Here is a 19,098-nt window from a genome sequence, read left to right on the forward strand (position 1 = left end):
CTGGGGCTACTGCCCCCCGCTCCCTGGCGCCACAGAGGATTGAGAGCCCTGAGAGGCATACGGCCTGGGTCTCATCCCTGACTACTGTCAGTGGCCACTGTAGCATTTTGCTGTCTGTCTGTTGGGACACACCTGTGGGCCAGTTAAGGTTAGGTGCTGCACAGGTGGTGTCCACAGGTGAGGAGAAGGGTTCCCCATGGATTGGCTTGGTGGGCCCTGAGAGTGGGGACAGAGGGAGTCCGATAGGTTCAGATTGGCGTAGAAATGGAGTCTGCCCCTGCAGTTGCGGGCCAGGTCCTTGTTCTATCGCCCCAAGCAGGGAAGACCATCACGGTGGTGATTGGTCTACCCTGCTGGAAGGGGGTTGTGTTGGACCTGGCCCTTTTTGCAGGGTCATCCCTAAACTTTTTGCCTTCCTCCGGTATTTTTTCTGACCTGGTGTTGGCTGTTTTATGACTCTGGGCACCTTACCACTGCTGACCAGTGCTAAGGTGCATATGCTCTCCCTATGGTAAAATGTATACATTAATTGATATTCATGATTGGTTTATTGGATTTACTGTCAGTCCCCAGTAAAGTGCACCAGGAGTGCCAGGGCTTGTGAATGCCAATGCTGCTAGTGGGCCTGCAGCGCTGGTTGCGCCACCCACAGAAGCGGCCTTGTAAAATGTGTCTAGGGTCTGCCACTGCAGAACCTGCGTGCAGTCTGGTACTGTCATGCTGGCTGGGCAAGTGCACACACTTGCCAGCCTCCAAACCTTCCCTTTGCCTCATGTTAGTCACCCTTATGGTAGGCCCACGGGCAGGGTGCATTGTAGGTGTAAGGTAGGACAAGCCCTGAGTGTGTGGCATGGCCTAATAGTGAATTACAGCCATTTTCGTTTTTCACTATTGAAGGCTACCTGCTCTCCATAGGCCAGAATGGGCTGCTGGAGTCACTACACGCTGTGACCCCAGTGGACTCATAGAGCATGGTAGAATGTCAAGTTTAGTATGCCTGAACTCAGAATAATAAAATACTTCTTTTAGTAAAGTTTATTTTAATATCCTGCGTTTGTAAATACTACTTTTAGAAAGTTAGTATTTACTGACCTGGCCATTTCAGTCCGCCTCTGCTGTGTGTGTGTGTTCTGCCTAGCAACAGTAAGGAGCAGGGTTGGGGAATCCCCAGAGACAGGCTGGCTGCCAGGTGGTGGGTAGAGAGATTACACCAGGATGGGTGGGAGGAGTACACCTTGACTTTTGAATAGACCTGTGCTCTGCCACCACAAAGCCGGCTCCGCCCCCTGTGGAGCGGCTGATGTCTCTGCCCTGCTGCTGAAAGGAAAGAGCAGAGTCACCATAACAAAGTGCTCCAGAACAGGACTGAGCCAGGCCCAGGCCCCCTGGCGCTAAAGAACAAAAGAATCACTGTATAAAAGTAGGAGCCTGGCTCCTAAGAAATCAGAATCCTGTTTTACCACAAAGAACCTCTGCCCGACTAGAAGGAGAAGAAGACGCTGGAAGGACTGGCCTGCTGCTTGCCTTGCTGAGAAAGGAGAGGAAGAGACTTGCTGAAAAGACTTTGCTGCTTTGTGCTTTAAATATTCTCCAAGGGCTTGATCTGAGCTTGCCCCCTGAACTGAACCCCAGGACCAGTGGGTTCTTCGTGCCTTTGCTCGTCCTGAAACTCGAGCTGTGTGTGCATCCAGCTGGAGAAAGACTGCGCCCCTCATCGCCCCCCTCCTAGGGCCGTGACACTCGGGAGCTTGCCTGCCTTTATTCCCATGAGAGCCTCGCTCCGACCGGAGTCGCTCTCTGCCCCCGGGCTAGGCTACCTGCTCCTCTGCCACCGTCTGCTACTGGAGCGCGCTGAAGCGCTATCACCCCTCCCGCCGGAATTCCTCTCCGACGATTGTGATCCCCGCCGGGTCATCAGCTGCACGGACCGTGCCCTGTGACCCCGCTTCGCTATCCCGGACTGGGACCAGGCCGCGCCGCCCCCGCTGTGGAGACCCCCGCACCGCCGTGCTGAGGGTCGTGGGCTGCGCCTGCCTGAGTGCATGCACCCGCTGACGTAGGATCCAAAGGTGCCCCCATCATCACTGAGTTGCACTGTCCCGTGCCGACTCCCAAAGCAACTACAACGTTTCTTAAAGTTCCAGCATCGGGCTCGGGGCCCGCAACGCCTTATTTCCCCGTCATCAGGAGCCGATCGTGCCAGAGGGCTGTGCTGTCTTTAGAGTCTCCCCGGGTGAGTGAGCGCGAGTGTATACTCCCGCCGTCCTTCCTGGGACCTCGAGCCCTCTGACAGGCGCCCTGCTCCCCGTCGCCCCCACCGCACCGCAAGCCCGTCTCGCCTCCCGTTCTGCCTCAGAGCCGCTGGGGAAGAGCCGTGCACGGCGCAGGCATGCCCACGCCCGATGCGTGAGCCGCGGTAGGGTCCGGGCCGATCCTTGACAGAAAAGAGAGGGAAGCGCGGCGAAGCGCACCAAAGGGCTAGGACTGGCCCAAATCCCCTCAGAGTGACTGGAACCCCAAAGTAACGCTTTTAAGAGACTAAAAGAGTATCCATTTGAAACTAAAACCAAGAACCTTTGCCTGCTTTACAATCTGGTGGAATAGAGAAACCGTTATTGGTCTTGTGATAAGTCTGCTGATATATATATACCTATTTTTACATAAAGAAGCGCATTTTTCTACATATCCAAGTCTGGTGTCCATTTCTGGGGGGATTGATGTATTTACTGTGTGCATGATTACAACTGCTTAACTGACTAACGCCTGGAGAATAGCCTTGGCTGCTCACGCCACGCAACTAGAGGGTGAGCAAGGGTCATTCCAAAGGGGTTATCCTGCGTCCTGACGTAGAGGAGAGGGTCCCTGCTTGACACAAGGGCATCCTTGCGCCAACCAGAGACTCCCAAGTCTAACAGTGATTTGATAGATATTCCACTATGGAATGTAATACTTGGGTTGGTGCAGAAAGGGGCCCTTTTTGTATGGTTACCAGCACATTTTTTCTCCAATGCAGACGGTCATGACTCTGAAACTGCACTAGAGCCTGCTAACCACGCCCCAGTGCCAGTGCTCTACCCTTAAATATAATGCATGTGAATTGGTAACCCCAATAGGCAAATACTTAAACCCCCTTATAAGTCACTGGTAAGTGGTACCATTGGTACCCAGGGCATGGGTGTTAAAGGAGCCACCACGTCTTGAAGCACACATTGTGCCACCCTAAGTGACCCAAGTGAACAGATGACAGCAAGTCTGACATCACAGATGTCACAAGCAGTGCAAACTGCTTAAACTCGACTTTGCCCTCACTATGAGCACTATTTTTAATACATGTCTGTCACTCCTAAAGGTAGACTTCCTGAGCCGAGGAGGCTGGCTACTTCATATTAGAGGTGTGGACATATAAGTGCAAGCTTATATGTCCCTTTAGTTTCCCCATTCCAGGAGAATGATTGTACAAATACACAACAGGTCTCGCTGCATAGAAGTAGATTATCAGGCCGTTGTGAATACAAAAAATACGATTTGAACTCCGTTCTAAAAATTCCTAACATGGTCATTTGAGATATTTGTATTTGATAATATATGAATATCATGCGGAGTACTCGTTTATTGTGAACTCACAGAAATGAAAGGCAATTAGCACATGAATTACAACGCGTAATGGCAGAGGTATTTGTAGAGGCCCTGATGAAGCAACCTTGATGTCATGAAACACGTGTTGGCCAGTTTCAAATCAAAAAAAGAATACAAAATCCTTTTTGGAAGAAAGTTGCAAGCCGGGCAGGCGGAAAAGTTGGATAGTCAACCCCAGACGGCTAGCCACGCCCCTAGGGTGGGCTACCTGGCCTGTACAGCCAAGGACATTTCTCTCATTTTTAGAATAGAGGCTTCTGGGTAGAACCGATGCCGCGCTCCACAGGAAATGGTCACCTCAGGGGCTGATGAGCCGCTAGGACTAGCAGCTTATTGGCTACCAGCACCCATGCCCCTAATGCATTTCCAATTATCATTCATGAGAAATTTTAAGACCTTCCTCTTCAGCAAAGACTTCAGTGGTTAGTTAATACCCTAGTACAATGCAGACTTTTTTTTGTTTGTCATAAGTAAGCTTTTCAGCAACTGTTTTCTTGATGTTGTTGACTGGTATTCTAATAACTTGTGTTTTTTATAAAGGTAGATGCTAAAAAATATCTAAAAAACAAAATAAAAACACGGAGAGTTTGCTGCACACTGAGATTGCTCTTAGGTTTTCATGAAATTGTTCCCTCATTTGCTTGCTCTGCATATCTAAGCACATTCACTTCTGAAAATGGAAAAATTATGCGGTTCTTATTTGAAACTGACATTTCTTTAATTTCTAAAGCTCAGCCTGGCACATACTCAAACTTGATCATTAATACCAAGAATATATGGCAATTAGATTTTCAGGCGAAGAACTACCTGTCGGATGTCAAACAGGAGACCACAGAACTGATTGTCGCCCTCCACGAGAACACTTCTACTCTCTTGTCGAAGCCAGACACCAAGGGTGAGTGGTGGGCTTTCATATCATATGCTCATGGTACTGTGTTGTAATGTATTGATGCACTGTGGTGGAAGCGTGGAAGCAGAGGAAAACGACAGTAAAGGCTCACTGAGTAGGACGTGGTGCTCATGATATGCCGTCCTCACCGCTCGTCTTCTTTTTTAAAACAAATATTCAGACTACTCAAGACTAGAAATTAAAGATGACTCATTTTCTCAACCTAACTTTGATCATGGAAGGTCATGTGTCCTTTGTAATAAGACATAACCACAGACTGTAATTCAACCTGTTTCTTCTTTACAACTTCAAACACAAGGGTAGATGTGCCTTGTATTTATTTGGTTCTGCATTGCAAACATTTGTTTTAAATGTTGCCTAATGGATTAGATGTTCACGATAAATCTGGAGAAATTGTATTCCTTCACACCTACGGTTCCCACGCCTTATGAACAGCATGGGGAACAACTGGGTTTTCAACAGTGTAGGTATGTGTCTACCACTAACAAGGCCACAATCTCAATATAAGGTCCAGTCAAGGTCTCAATAAATTATTCCCTTGCTCAACTCTTGGTAGCTGGCTCTGAGCAGGCACCGTAGGAGACAGTGCGTAAAGCCTTTAAAAACACCAATACATTAAATAAGTAAGGCACAACACACAATAAAATCCCAACGCCACTTTATAAAAATAGGAAATATTTCTATGGTTGAAATGACACCAAAACGACAAACTTCCAATGTAGGTCACTAGTGATATGAATTTTTAAAGAATAAACACTTTATAGTGCCTAAAAGCCAAAAACGCCACTTTGGGACATCTGGTCATGCTTGACCAGGACAAAGTAAAAGATTCAGACCGACCACATTGAAGCACAGGTCGGATACTCTTAGCAGTAGGGCCCGGTAACGTTTTTACCTTGTGACTTAGTCACTTTTTGGAGCTTTTTCTCCCAACCTCGAGCAAGGCTCCTCATCAGGCCGGCTGTGGGTTAGATGGCAGAGGCTTGACTCAGCAGGATCCTTTAGACAACTCCTGGAAGCCTCCTCAATGACGAAAAGCTCCAGACCTTCAGGGGGGCAAACCTGAATCTCAGGCCGGGTTGCATTTCGTCAACAGGTCAGTCACCTTACGCAGCTTTTTGACAAAAATTCTCCAAACTTCGCCAAACTTCTGAATCTTCTTCAAGAAGGCCCTTTTGAGGTTCCAAAGTGCCCAAAACACCAATCCAAAATTCCAGAAGCGCAGAGTTGCTCATTGGGATGTTGGGACTACATTTCGCACAACGCACCTGAACCAATCTCTTAAAGTCCAGTTGAAGGTGGTCAGCTGGCTTCTCCTTGCTGGGTGGAGCTCTTTTAAGGCCATATGTAGGTAGCTAAATACCGGTCGGTACCAGCCGAAAATCGGTAATTTTCCCGTTACCGACCGGTATTTAGCCCTTTCTAATGTAGGAGGCAGGTTTAAAGGATTCGGTAATTTACCGATTCCTTATTTTAAAGAATCGGTAAAATACCGAATCCTTAAGAGCTATGTAGGAGGCACTCAAGTGAGTGAATTTTTGCATTCAGGATTCGTTATTTACCACCAACTACAAGTTGGTGGTAAATACCGAATACCTGTAAAAAAGCAATAATTTGCTTTTTTCAAGGTGCCATGTGGCAGACAAACATGCCCTTAGGGGATGTATGTGCGCCACATGTGCACACATGCACGATTCAGAGGTGGAACAGGGTGTCAATGTGACACCCTCCCACCCTTGAATATGCTCCCCCTATTACCGATTCCGTATTTACCGACTCGGTAATAGTGAATGGCTTCCCATGGAGGCCCATAGGAATGAATGGGAAGGTGATTCCTTATTACCAAATCGGTATTACCGATTCGGTAATAACGAATGTTACCGATTTGGTAATGTTTACCTAATTTTTTGCTACATATAAAATACCGATTCCTAAATACCGAATCGGTAAAATTCGGTATATAGGAATCGGTATTTCATATTTACCTACATCGGGCCCTTAATCTTTTGCTTTCAAGGAGTCCACTGCAAAGTCCTTAGGGCTGTAGTTCCAAAGTGCAAAAACAACAGTTGATGGACAGAATGCAGAACAATGTCATACATTCACCCCAGTACAGAGATCTTGGCCTAAATCCATCGGTTTTTTTGCTCACCATGCCGTTCCAGTTTGAACCGAGCCATATGCAAATCAGTCTTGACCCTGTGCCTCATGGGAACAGTCCAGCCCGAACTGCCAAGCCAGGTCCTCCCTGGACTGGAAACAAGCATCCTAGGACCGGTTTTGGGGTTTCACCCCTCTTCAGCCAGGATAGCTTGATTCCAGTGGCATGGAGAGCACGGGACTCACGTCCGAGCATACCTGGTGCACTTAGGGCGAGAAAGCAAAAGACACACAATTGATAGATGGAATGCAGAACAAATCAAAACATTCACCCCCAGTCAAGAGATCTGGGTTAAATCCATCATTCTTTTGCTCACCATGCCACCCCAGTTTAGACAAGTGGTGAAATCAGGATCAGTGCAAGTGGTTGTGCAGTGGGCAGGTGGTGCATGTATATACATCAACATACAATGGTAGGGAAACTAACCAACCAGATTGCTTGAGTTCACAATCCTTTTCGATAACATGCATGACTTGCACGTCTTCAATGGGTATTTAGGTGATCAAGTGACAACAACCGTGGTTAGCTGCCTGATTCATCGACGCTTCCCCACAAGGTATGTCACGGTTTTTCTGCTCTCCAGCTTGAATGCGCACGCCAGCTCCCCGTAGAAACTTTTAACCCCGTCCACCGCCATCGCTTTGTGCTGCATCAATAGACTTTGGCACACGCGCTGTTATTCCACGATTTAGCGCTGGCCTCGTGCTGTCGGACCATGTTTTAGTTTGCATTACCCATTATCGCACTCCCAAGCTTTTACCAATACGCGCTTTTATAACATATTTTAAGCGCTCATATGGTCTCAACAATTAAAGGGTCTGAACTTGTAACTTGCGCTGTTTTCTCACTAGCAAGCGCCCGTCTGTACTCTAACTGTTCATACTTATTCACGCACACGAGCTACCTTCAGTTTCCTGTGTCCAATACGCGCTGTTTTACCATGTTTAAGCACTCGTATGGTGTTAACAATTAAGGGGTCAGAATTTGGAATGCGCGCTATGTTTTTTCACTACCAAGCGATCGTCTTTGCTTTAACTGTTCATATTGAATCGCACACATGAGCTACCTTCCTTTTCTTGTGCCCAAACGCACCCAGCCTTTCGGGACTGTGCTCCTCCGTGCATTTTTACCTGTTGAAATCTCTCGTGTTCAGTATATCCACACGCCATTACCTCTGAACTGAACACCACAACCCATAGTCTCAACCTACTTTGTAGCCTTGACTAAATGCGCGTTTCACCTTTTATCCCTCAGATGAGGTTTTAATTTGAATGTTTCCCCGTTTTCTCCTCCCCACGCATGCACCCAAAGGTTACTTTTGAAGCTAGTGCCATCCCAACTACGTAATACAGTCCAACATAGAGAACGCTGGATCTATGATATTCACTCTATGCAACCTTTTATGAGTATAAGGCTACTGTCTTTGACCCTTTTGTACTCCTTCCAACTAGTGGAAATCATGACCCTAGCGACTGTTCTCCTGCTTCTGTCTCCACTACCTTGTAGGAACCGTGTAGGCCCTCAACTCTAATTCCCAGCACGAAGGACCCCTGCTGATGCTGGTAATTCATACTCTTTGGTATATACCCCTTGGATTTACTCCCCTTTAACAGACACACCCCTTAATCGTTTATCATTGCTTTTAGGTGCCCCCCCTTCCTTCACCCGCCCACCTCGTCCTGATGAAGACCCCACTTCCAAGACGCTCAGTTTGCTGGTTCCCTTAGGGGTCTAAACGTCGACTTTTTCTCTCTTTCACATCATACCTGGATGACAGTGAATCATGAACTGCATCAGTTTTCTATGATTGTGCCAAGAAATCTGGTTGGTTAGTTTCCCTACCATTGTATGTTGATGTTTATACATGCACCACCTTCCCAATGCACAACCACTTGCACTGATTCCAATTTCACCACTTGTCAACTCACGTTATTTGCACCTGTCTTCTCAAAACTGTAGAATGCAAAATACAGTTTATCTTGTGAATCATTGATCTATTGACAACCGTTTCTGAAATCGATTAAATTTCAATTATTTACTGTACGATATACATTTTTTTGGTGTTGTCATATTCTTTTTCCATTTACCATTTACTGGCTGTTGATACATTGTGAATGATTTCCACTGTGACTATCCTTTTGTGTACCATTATTTACCCGAGTCCAGTGGTCTATCGGGTTACCCCATTGATATATAACTCTTGCTCCTCTGCTGGTCTGCTCTGCCAACCTTGTCTGTCTGCCTCTGTCTGTCTTTCCCCTGTTTTTCTGCCCCATTTGTGCTCTTCTGCCCTTTTGTCTGTTTTGTGCTTTATGCTTTTGCCTCTTTTTTGTGCATTTGCCCGTCTTCGCCCGTCCACCACCTGCGCCAGGGACCCTAGTTCTCCGATCTCCCACCGCAACGACTCAGTTGCCCTTCATGCACTCAACCCCAGAAGAAACAACAACTGCCAGCAGTCAACAACGAACACCACCCATGACCAGTTCTCCTGCCGACACTGCTGCTGCACCTTCACCCACCTCCGGATACCCATGGCTACCACCCACCCACCGGACGCCAGCGCACCCAAACCACTGAGTTGCATCCTTCTCAACATATCCTCCCTGCACAGCCAAGCAGTAGAAATCTGAGACCTCCTCGACACCCTGTCGCCAGGCATCACCTTCCTCACAGAAACCTGGACCAATGCCACCTCCACCCCCGACATCGCTACCACTATCCCCGACTGATACAAGATCCAGAGGAAGAACCACCTCAACCACCCGAGAGGACTCGCGATCGCACACAACTCCCTCTGACTCACTACATCCACCACAAACGACTCCTCGTCCCCCAAAAAACATCTCCATTTCCAGATCCAGACCAACCCCAGAACGATTCTACGAGCACCCTAGCCTACAAACTATCCGGTTCACGCACGTCATTGCCACAACCATTACTGAACTCATTGCGCCCCATGCCATCCTCTCCATGGACTACTTACTGCTTGGAGACCTGACCTTCCACCTCGACAACATCAGCGACCCCAACTCCACCGCCCTCCTGGACAACCTCAACAACATCGGACTGAAGTAGCTCATTACCACCTCTACCCACAAAGCAGACAGTGCCCCATGAAAGCCACAAGGTTTACCACCGACATCCGAGAATCCAGACGCACCTGCAGACGTCTCGAGAAAGTATGGAGAAACAGCAAAACCCCGGAAGCGCGAACCAGCTACAAGAACATGACAGAATACCAACAACGCATCAGATACACCAGAAGGAACTCAATCCATGACAAGATCCTCGCCAACTCCAACAACTCGAAGAAACTCCTTAGCATCATACAGGAATTCACCAAATCCCCAACGAAGCCTCAGATGTCACGCCCTCCCAGGACCTCTGCAACAAACTCGGCTCCTACTTCCATCTCAAGATCAAGTCCCTCTACAACAACTTCAAACAAACAGATACTAGACATCGACACCACACCTACCTCCAGCAACACCAGCCAGCCTACCATCTCCGCCTGGACCCCATTCACCACAGAAGACACAGCACGAACATGAAGAGCATTCACTCTGGAGCCTTCACGGACTCCTGCCCGCTGCCCATCTTCCACAGAGCCGCTGCCGCCATAGCACCCAAACTACAACACACCATCGACTCCACCTTCGAAATCGGCAACTGGAAACGCGCAAAAGTCAAGCCCCCTCAAGAAGCCCTACGCAGACCTGACGGACCTCAAAAACTACAGACCCATCTCTCTCCTCCCCTCCGCAGCTAAAGTAACTGAGAAGATTGTCAACATCCAGCTCACAAACTTCATCAAAACCAACTCCATCCCCAACTCCTCTCAATCCGAATTCTGCAGCAACCACAGCACCGAGATGCCCTCCTCGCCGTCACAGACGACATTCGCACTCTCCTCGACCAGGGACACACGGCAGCTCTCATCCTACTAGACCACTCTCCATAGCCTTCAACACCGTCTCCCACCGCACACTCATCGCCAGACCCCACGATACTGGCATACAGGGAACCTCCCTTTACTGGATCTGCCCTTTCCTCACCGGCAGAACCCAAAGAATCAGATTCCTGCCCTTACATTCTGAACCACAGAGATCAGCTGCGGACTACCCCAAAAATCATCACTCAGCCCCACGCTCTTCAACATCTACATGGCCCCCCTTGCCGCCAGTCGTCAGACAGCATGGACTCAGCATAGTATCCTACGCCGATGAAACCCAGCTCATCCTCTTCCTCACAAAGGAACCAGAAACCACCAGACTCAGCTTCCAAGGAGGAATGAAAAACGTTGCATCCTGGATGAGCAGCAGCTGACTAAAGCTCAACTGGGATGAGACAGTAGTCTTTATCCTCTGACTCACCCCCTCCGCACGGTACAAGACCTGGTGGCCCACCGCCCTTGAAAACTCCCCCAAAGACCACGCCTGCAACCTCGGCATCTTGCTCGACTCCTCCCTCACCATGACCAAACGGATCAACGCCGTCACCTCCATGTGCTTCAACACCATCCGCATCCTGTGCAAGACCTTCGAATGGATCCCCCCCGAATCCTGAAAGACCGTCACCCACGCACTCATAACCAGCAGATTGGACTACAGAAATACTCTCTATGCCGGAATCAACAAATCTTTGCTCCGAAAACTCCAGACCATCTAAAACACCGCTGTCAGAATCATCCTCAGCATCCTACGACATGACCATTTCACCCTGCACCTACAAGACCTTCATTAGCTCCCCTTCGAGAAGAGAATAAACTTCAAGCTACTCACTCATGCCTACAAATCCCTCCACAACACCGGATCCAAATACCTCAACTAAAGAGTCTCCTTCCACGCACCCAAGAGAAGCCTCCACTCCGCCGACCTCGCCCTCGCTAAAACTCCTGCATACACAGAGCCAGAGCAGGTTGAGGAGCCTATTCCTACATCGTAGCAAAGACCTGGAATGAACTCCTGGTCAACATTAAACGTTCCCCCACTCTGCATACCTTCAGGAAGAACCTCAAGACCTGGCTCTTTGAGTGAGTCGGAGCTGCACAACCTCCCCCCCTCCCAGTGCTTTGAGACCCTCACGGGTTAGTAGCACGTTTCACAAATCCCTGATTGATTGATTGATTGCGAGAGCAATCCTCTTAGTGCAGGCCAGGGCTCCAGCAGGTCAGTCCTTCTTCTTGCAGTTTCAAGCAGGAATCTGAGTTGCTGGGCAGCTCTCCCATATTCATCCATTATCTTGGGCTGACAAGCAGTGGGCACCTCTGACCAATTGGGTATCGGGTGCCACCCTTAGGTATGACAACTTCCTCCAAAGTGTGGTATATTCTTGTCCAATAGATCACTATTCCTTCAAAATACGAAATGGAAAAAATCTCCCATGCAGGTTAGGATCTTTAAGCCAACCAACTGATGTGACTAAGCTCCCCTAATGCTCCCCTTCCAGCCCCTCTGATAATTCAATTACTGGGGTTCCTGGGAGTGCAGGAAGTGGGGGTGAGCTTGTGTCCTGTCCTAACTGTCATTCCCTCCTTGAAGACCAGTTTGGCTACCCATCCCCCATCCTGCCTTTGCTCTGCAGCTGCAGATGTCCTTTGTCTCTATGCAGGCCACTTCACACCTCATCAGAGTAGTTTGGCTCAGACTTTTCAAAGGTTGGCCAATCAGAGAGGCTACTGGAATGCTGGATTTTGGTTCATCAGAAAAGAAAGTTCTATAACGTATTTTCTGTGATATTTATAATAAATCTAACCTTGGCAAGTTGTTGGATTTATTCTAGCATTTTAATCCTTTGAAGTACATTTTTAGTTCACTCCTATCAGTAGTTATCCTTCATAAAAGTATTCCCAGGCTAGTCTATGGAGCCAATGTGCGAAAATTAAATTCTGCAGTTTTTACCTCACCAGGGCTTATAAAACATCTTTTATAATGTCCCTGTTTATAGTTACAAGGTACCCTACCCTGGGACAACGAGGGGAGACCGTAGGGGTGGCTTACATGTACAAATTAGGCTGTTTAAGACTTTGGAAGAACCGTAATTCCAAGGTCAAATTTGCATATAATTTACTTTTAAAAGCAGCCCGCAAAGCAGGGCTGCCTTTAAAATGACAGCAGGCAACACAACAGTGCACACTTAAGTGCATTGCATCTGCTGGACCTCTAGACCTATATTCCCTACTATATACTAGGTGCTTACAGGTAAGTCGTCATACAAATTGCAATGACATCCAATTACCATATACCTTTTACACAGAACTCTGGCCCTGGGTCTGGTTAGCAAAGCCCAGGGCACAATCCTAGTCAGTTACTACCGGTATCAGTCAAGATATTGGTGTGATCAGGGCAAAAAGGATGACTTTTTCACACAAAGAAATGTTGTGTATAAAATGTACACACTATTATGGCAGAAATATATATTTTTTTTTTTTGCAGAGTTTTATATAGCGCGAACTTGACCCGAATTGGGTATCAGAGCGCTTTACATAGCACCAGTTACGTTACATGAGGACACACATTCATTTTTTGTTAGGCACGGGGAGATTAAGTGATTTGCACAGAATCACAGGATGTTCAGCGTCATTACCAAGACTCGAACCCAGTTCCCCAGTTCTGAGATCGAGCACCCTAGAAAATGCCTTGCTAGGATGGCTCTCGCCTCATTTTTGGAGATAGATGGACAATAGATTAAGGCCATTGTCACAGCTGCACTTGTTTTTTTCCAATCCCTACACAAATTACTGTTTGCAAAGGGATCAGAATTACAAATCTTATGGTAACTACTACAGTCCTCTCAATTTTACCCAGGTGAAAAATGCTAAATGTTATGGTAGAGGGGCTTTTTCTGGTGCATAACACATAAAAAATCTAATGGTACAACTAAACATGGTACTTCAGGGTATCAAACAAGTTGTTAGATTAAACCTGACTTGTTGCTCAAGTCAAATTTAATGTAAATGTTATACAAATGGCAACTTTAGATAGTGTCACTTTGTTGCCCTAAGTTTCCAGAAGCTGTTTACGGTTGCACACAAGCTGTTGTCCATGAGACAGCCTTCCGCCCTCTCGGGGAGAGGTAAGAATGACTTTCGGTTAAAGGAACAAAGGTGTGACCTTCTTTTGGTAGGATGACCATAGTGGGCGTGAGCCCAAAAGGCGAGCTTCAAAGGGGAGTCGCCATTGATGGGGAAGAGGTGGTCACAGATGTAAGGGGCTGCTCTTTTATTTTAGCAGATAGTCACAGGCAGAGACGGAAAGGCCATTGTCAACCTGTTTCTTCAAAGGGATTGTAGTCTCCAAGTAGTCACCTCTCTGGGTTGGGCTAGGGAGCTCCTCACACCAAGGGAAATGATCTGCCATGTTGGGAGTGGGCAGAATAGTGCATACTGTTCTGGCTAGATGACACACTTCATGAGACGTCATCTTGGGTGAGAGGGGCTTTGCTAGTTGGTCCCCACAACCCCCTAGGGTCGTAGTGATCATAGAAGTGGCATCCCTGGTACCCAGACCACAGTTGATGTCTTCGCTGGAGGGAAGATCAAAGAAAGACTGCCTTGCTGTTCCCTGGGCCAAGCAGGGATATATATATATATATATATATATATATATATATATATATATATATATATATATATATATATATATATATATATATATATATATAAATTTATATATATATATATATATATATATATATATATATATATATATATATATATATATATATATATATATCCCTGCTAGGTGGTGCATGTGCCGGCGGAGCACGCCGGCTGTAAAAGTCCAAAAAGTTGCAAGAAATAGATGCACTCTCCAGACAGTAATCACAAAAGAGGTGTTTATTACAACGCGTTTCGACTTCCACCGAAGTCTTGGTCACGTATTATTTTGTGCCTCACACCCAGTACTACATAAAGTTTCAGTTGAAATTAACAAGGGACAACAAAGTGTGTGATGCGATATCCTGTTTTTGGCGGACATGTTGGAAGGGTAAAGGAGTAGAAGAATAGTTGTACATTATCACATACTGTATCAAACACATTTTACCAAATGAAGATAATGAGATAAATGTGAAACATATGTACGTAAGAAGTCAGTATCACATCTCAAATAAAATACAGTGCAAACATGAATATAGTGTTTGATATCACCGGCTTAATAATGGCAGACATGTTGGATCAGTGTGCTCACCATATTCCTACATAGTGTATCGGGACGCCTCTTGCTCAATAACAATACAGATTGGGCAATCCTATTTGAGTTTGCTCACCATGCGATCAAGCATGCGAGTACTCTCAAGTTGATACAGTTCTTCCGTGTTACAGTTTCTTTTTGCTAATTCCTAACTATAACGTGTGTGAAACCTATGGTGTTTTCAGCGAATTTGTACGATTTTTTAATTGCTAAGTTATGTATTTATTTTAAATTTTTGCGTAAGCGCACGGTAAGCGCACGGAGCGCGCTTACATATATATATATTGATTTAAATGCTATTTTCTCAGGAACTACTGAACAGATTTACACCAGACCTACAAAAGGCACATCCTTGACCTGCGGACTACCTCTCTGCCAAATTACAAGTATTTCTGTTCGGCCGTTCGGTCTGTAGCTGTGTCTAAAGGTCCTATGGAAAAATGCATGGGGAAAACGCGTTTTGGGACCCCCCTTTTTTCTCAGCCCCCGCTTGACGAATCACCCCGAGATTTTCAGGGTAGGAGCGGAGCGTAGCGCCCCATTAGTTTTGAAAATTTCGCGAGGATTCTTCAACCGGTGCCAAAGTTATTCAAAATAGAATTTTCAGATTTCCTATGGAAACACGGTCCTAACTATAACTATCTACTGGCGACTGCCAGTAGATAATATATATATGTCCAAAAAAACCCACGTGGTGGAAACAGACAACTGGCTCTAAGGAGACTTGAGTCGAGATACATTATTCTCCTCAACTCTAAAATCCCAAATGGGATGAATGCTGATGAAGCGCTTAATGTCCATCTATAAAAATACCTCTACAGTTTTCCGCCTCTCCGCTCTTCTCTGTATCACCCTCAAGAGCGTCCAGTTCACACATGCCATATTTTCTTTGATTTTTAAAAAAATTTCCGTCACTGCCCACTCTCTACCTCAAATCGTCAAGGTTTGATTTCTTTGCCTTAACAACAATCGCTTTTTTAATCTTTGCCCACTTGGGCTCTAACATCACTAAAACAGTCCTTGGAGTGATACTTAGTATGCGTACACACCTAGTATACACACTTCACGCCTTACGCACAAAGGTTTAATCCATTTCGTTTTGGTTATTTATTTAATATACCATTGCATTAAGTAGACTGTTTTTTCCATAAGCGTATACATGTCATTTAATAACAAATAAATCAAAACTTTGTTGATTCTAAACATATTAACTTTCCGTGAGGAATCTCATATAGTAGGCATATACCAATAACCTACTTTTGCATGCATAATATAGATTAATTTTCTATATTGTCTGTTTTCCCCACCGTTTTTGGTTTTCTTAATTTCACTGCTATTATGCAATTACTAAATAATGGTACAGTATTTTCTTTATTCATTATGTTCATTATTTTATTTAGTTCTGACACTAAAAGCCCGCTAGATCGGGTCCTTTGGGTTGCCATGACAACAACTCTAACATGACCTTTACTATGTCTATGATTTTTGTTTGGTTGCTGTGACAACCGCAAGTGAGTGACGAGTCAACTATGTTTAAATAATTTTGTTTGACCACTTGTGAATTGGATGCAGTGAACAAGGCAGCTGTTCCCGCCGAAACGCGTCTGTGCCACATTTGGAAATAAATCCTTCTTTGCTGAATCTACTCACGGTGTCGGTGCCTGTTTGTTGGACGCTGTCAGGATCGAAACATATATATATATGGAGTACGTTAGAACTTCCACAACCTCCAAGCGGCGAAGAAGGAGAGACGGACCACGGAAATCTTCAGGCAAGAAGTTTTATTCGACCATTTCTCTCAGCACAAAAATTACGCGTTTCGGGCTCGAGAGCCCTTGTTCACATGCGGAATAAGGTCACACTGAATGTTTTTAAAGCGCTGCAAGGTGTACACCCACTTCCTGATCACATGATGATAGACCAAGAAAACAGACTTCGTGAGTGTTATGAAAAACGTCTATATCGTATTACGTTAAGGTTTATAAAAACCGAAGAAATATAATAATAGGTTTTTCATTATATTGCATAATACGGAAATATATTATTTTCTGTTTAGGAAAAGCTAAAAGCCAAACTCATTGTGTAAATAAATTGGTATAACAGGATAAATCCTCAATAATGAACCAAACAACAAGAAAGGTAAAACATTGCTTTACAGATAAGTTTCCTATGTACTCTCAATAAATATTGAAACGAAAGACCTGTTAAGGTGCAAAAAAGTGCATAGCAGCATTTTCTATAATGGTGCAAAACCGTGCAAATGTGCAAATTCTTAGGAAATATATACAAATATTACGCAGCAGTAAGATTAAAAGAAAATGAATAAATATTGATAACAATAAAAATACAATCCTGATAATCATTGTTAAAATCATATAAAATTCATTTCTATAATTTCATCATCTTACTAAAAAGTGCTGATATGCCATAAATGTGTGTTTATCAATATTCTGGCAATGGAGGTATGTGGATCAATTCATATTGAAACACGGGTTACACATAATAACCAACCTACTAAAGTGCTCAGTGAAGAAAAACCCCTATATGGATATACAATAAATAAATAAATAAATGAAGCCTCTGTGAATATGGTAGAATAATTCAATAATATTATGCCATCAGATCATACGTATAGAAAATATAATGAAGAGGAGAAAAACTAAGGTCAGAAGGCAAAAAGCAGAATGAGACTTGCTAAAGAAAGTTATGCATATCTTCAGTGTTATTCAGTCCGTTTGGCCATTTACTGTCAAACTCAAGGATCTTTCGAGTCTCTAACTGCCTCAATTGGAGTTCTCTATTTCCGCCCCATCGGGGTTTGGGAATAGATGCTATCACGAAATATTTAAGGCAGGTAACATCATTGTTATGAGTTTGTTTAAAATGGCGTACCACTGGGTAAGCAGGATCATTATGTAAGATAGCCCGAAGATGCTGCAAAATCCTGACATGCACCTGCAGCTTCGTGCTACCAATGTAGTTAAAGCCGCAGGTGCACGTCAGGACATACACAGCATAATCAGTCCTGCAAGTGAAACTCCCTGTAATAGCTACTTCCTTTGTGCTAAAAGGGGTGAGGTAATGAGTTTTGTTTATGCCAAATTTGCAGGCCCTGCAAGAGGAGCATTTACGAAAACCAGGAGCAGGTTTTAGCCACGTCTCGTTCTGTCTAGTTTCAGGGCTGCTTTTATCCAGACAAGTTCCCATGCATTTAGCTCTCCTAAAGGTGACCATGGGAGTAGCCGGTACTCTAATACGGAGTACAGCATCAGTGAGAACGATAGGCCAATTCTTTTTGACTATGGATCTAATTTTTCTTTCTTCTCTGCTAAAAGTAGTAATCAATCTGGGTCCTTGTTCCATTACTGATTGGTTACAGACAGCTAGCTCGGCCAGTGGAACTGGACATTGGATGGCCTTAAACAAACTCATTCTAGGTCGTGCATTGGCCTTGGCCATCGCTTCATCAAGAATAGTATTAGAATTACCCCTCGCCTTCAATCTAGTCATGGTGTCCCTCACGCATATATTGAAATCTGATTCCAGGCTGCAAATTCTTTTAAGTCTTAAAATCTCACCGTAAGGAATGCTATCGATGAGATGTTTAGGATGTGCGCTATTAGCATGGAGTGTGACATTGCCTGCGGTCGGTTTCCTGAATAGGGTAGTTTCAAACTGGTTGTTTTGAATATAGATTTTGACATCTAAAAATTCAATGCTAGCTTTATTAATGTGGGATGTGAAGTGGAGATTCATAGAATTGTTGTTAATCGCATCTATGAATTTTAACGCTTCTTTTTCTTCCTGCCACAAGATAAAGATGTCATCTATGTATCTGAGATAACAAGACACATAGTTATTAAAATATGCCCTATGTGTTTGTTTAAGACCCTGTTCCTCCCACCAGCCAACGTGTAAACACGCGTAGCTGGGGGAGAAACAGGCTCCCATAGCTACTCCGCGGAGTTGTTTTAACAATTCCTTTCCGAAAAGAAAAGAATTGTAGTTCAGGCACCAATCAATGAGATTAAGAATAACCTTATTGTGTTCATGGAATTCACATGATCTTTTTTCCAGAAAGTATTTGACTGCAGACAAGCCTATTGTGTGGTCTATGCTCGTATAAAGAGACTCAATATCAGGAGTGATTAGCAACATATCTTCAGTCCATATTAAATCTTTAGTTTTTAACAAAAAAT

The 19,098-nt window shown here is 45.0% G+C and overlaps 1 protein-coding gene across 2 annotated transcripts in view; it reads left to right on the plus strand.

The window, feature by feature from the left end:
* Positions 1 to 19,098, plus strand: part of LOC146863398 (uncharacterized) — a 689,894-nt gene that overhangs the window by 229,157 nt on the left and 441,639 nt on the right. For both annotated transcript variants that reach the window (XM_085642823.1, XM_085642822.1), the window contains exon 3: positions 4,424 to 4,531. In XM_085642823.1, coding sequence (XP_085498949.1) covers positions 4,424 to 4,531 — 108 coding nt within the window. The remainder of the gene's footprint in view (positions 1 to 4,423; positions 4,532 to 19,098) is intronic.

This window comes from Triturus cristatus, chromosome 2_2 (genome assembly GCF_964204655.1).
Source record: "Triturus cristatus chromosome 2_2, aTriCri1.1, whole genome shotgun sequence".
NCBI lineage: Eukaryota > Metazoa > Chordata > Amphibia > Caudata > Salamandridae > Triturus > Triturus cristatus.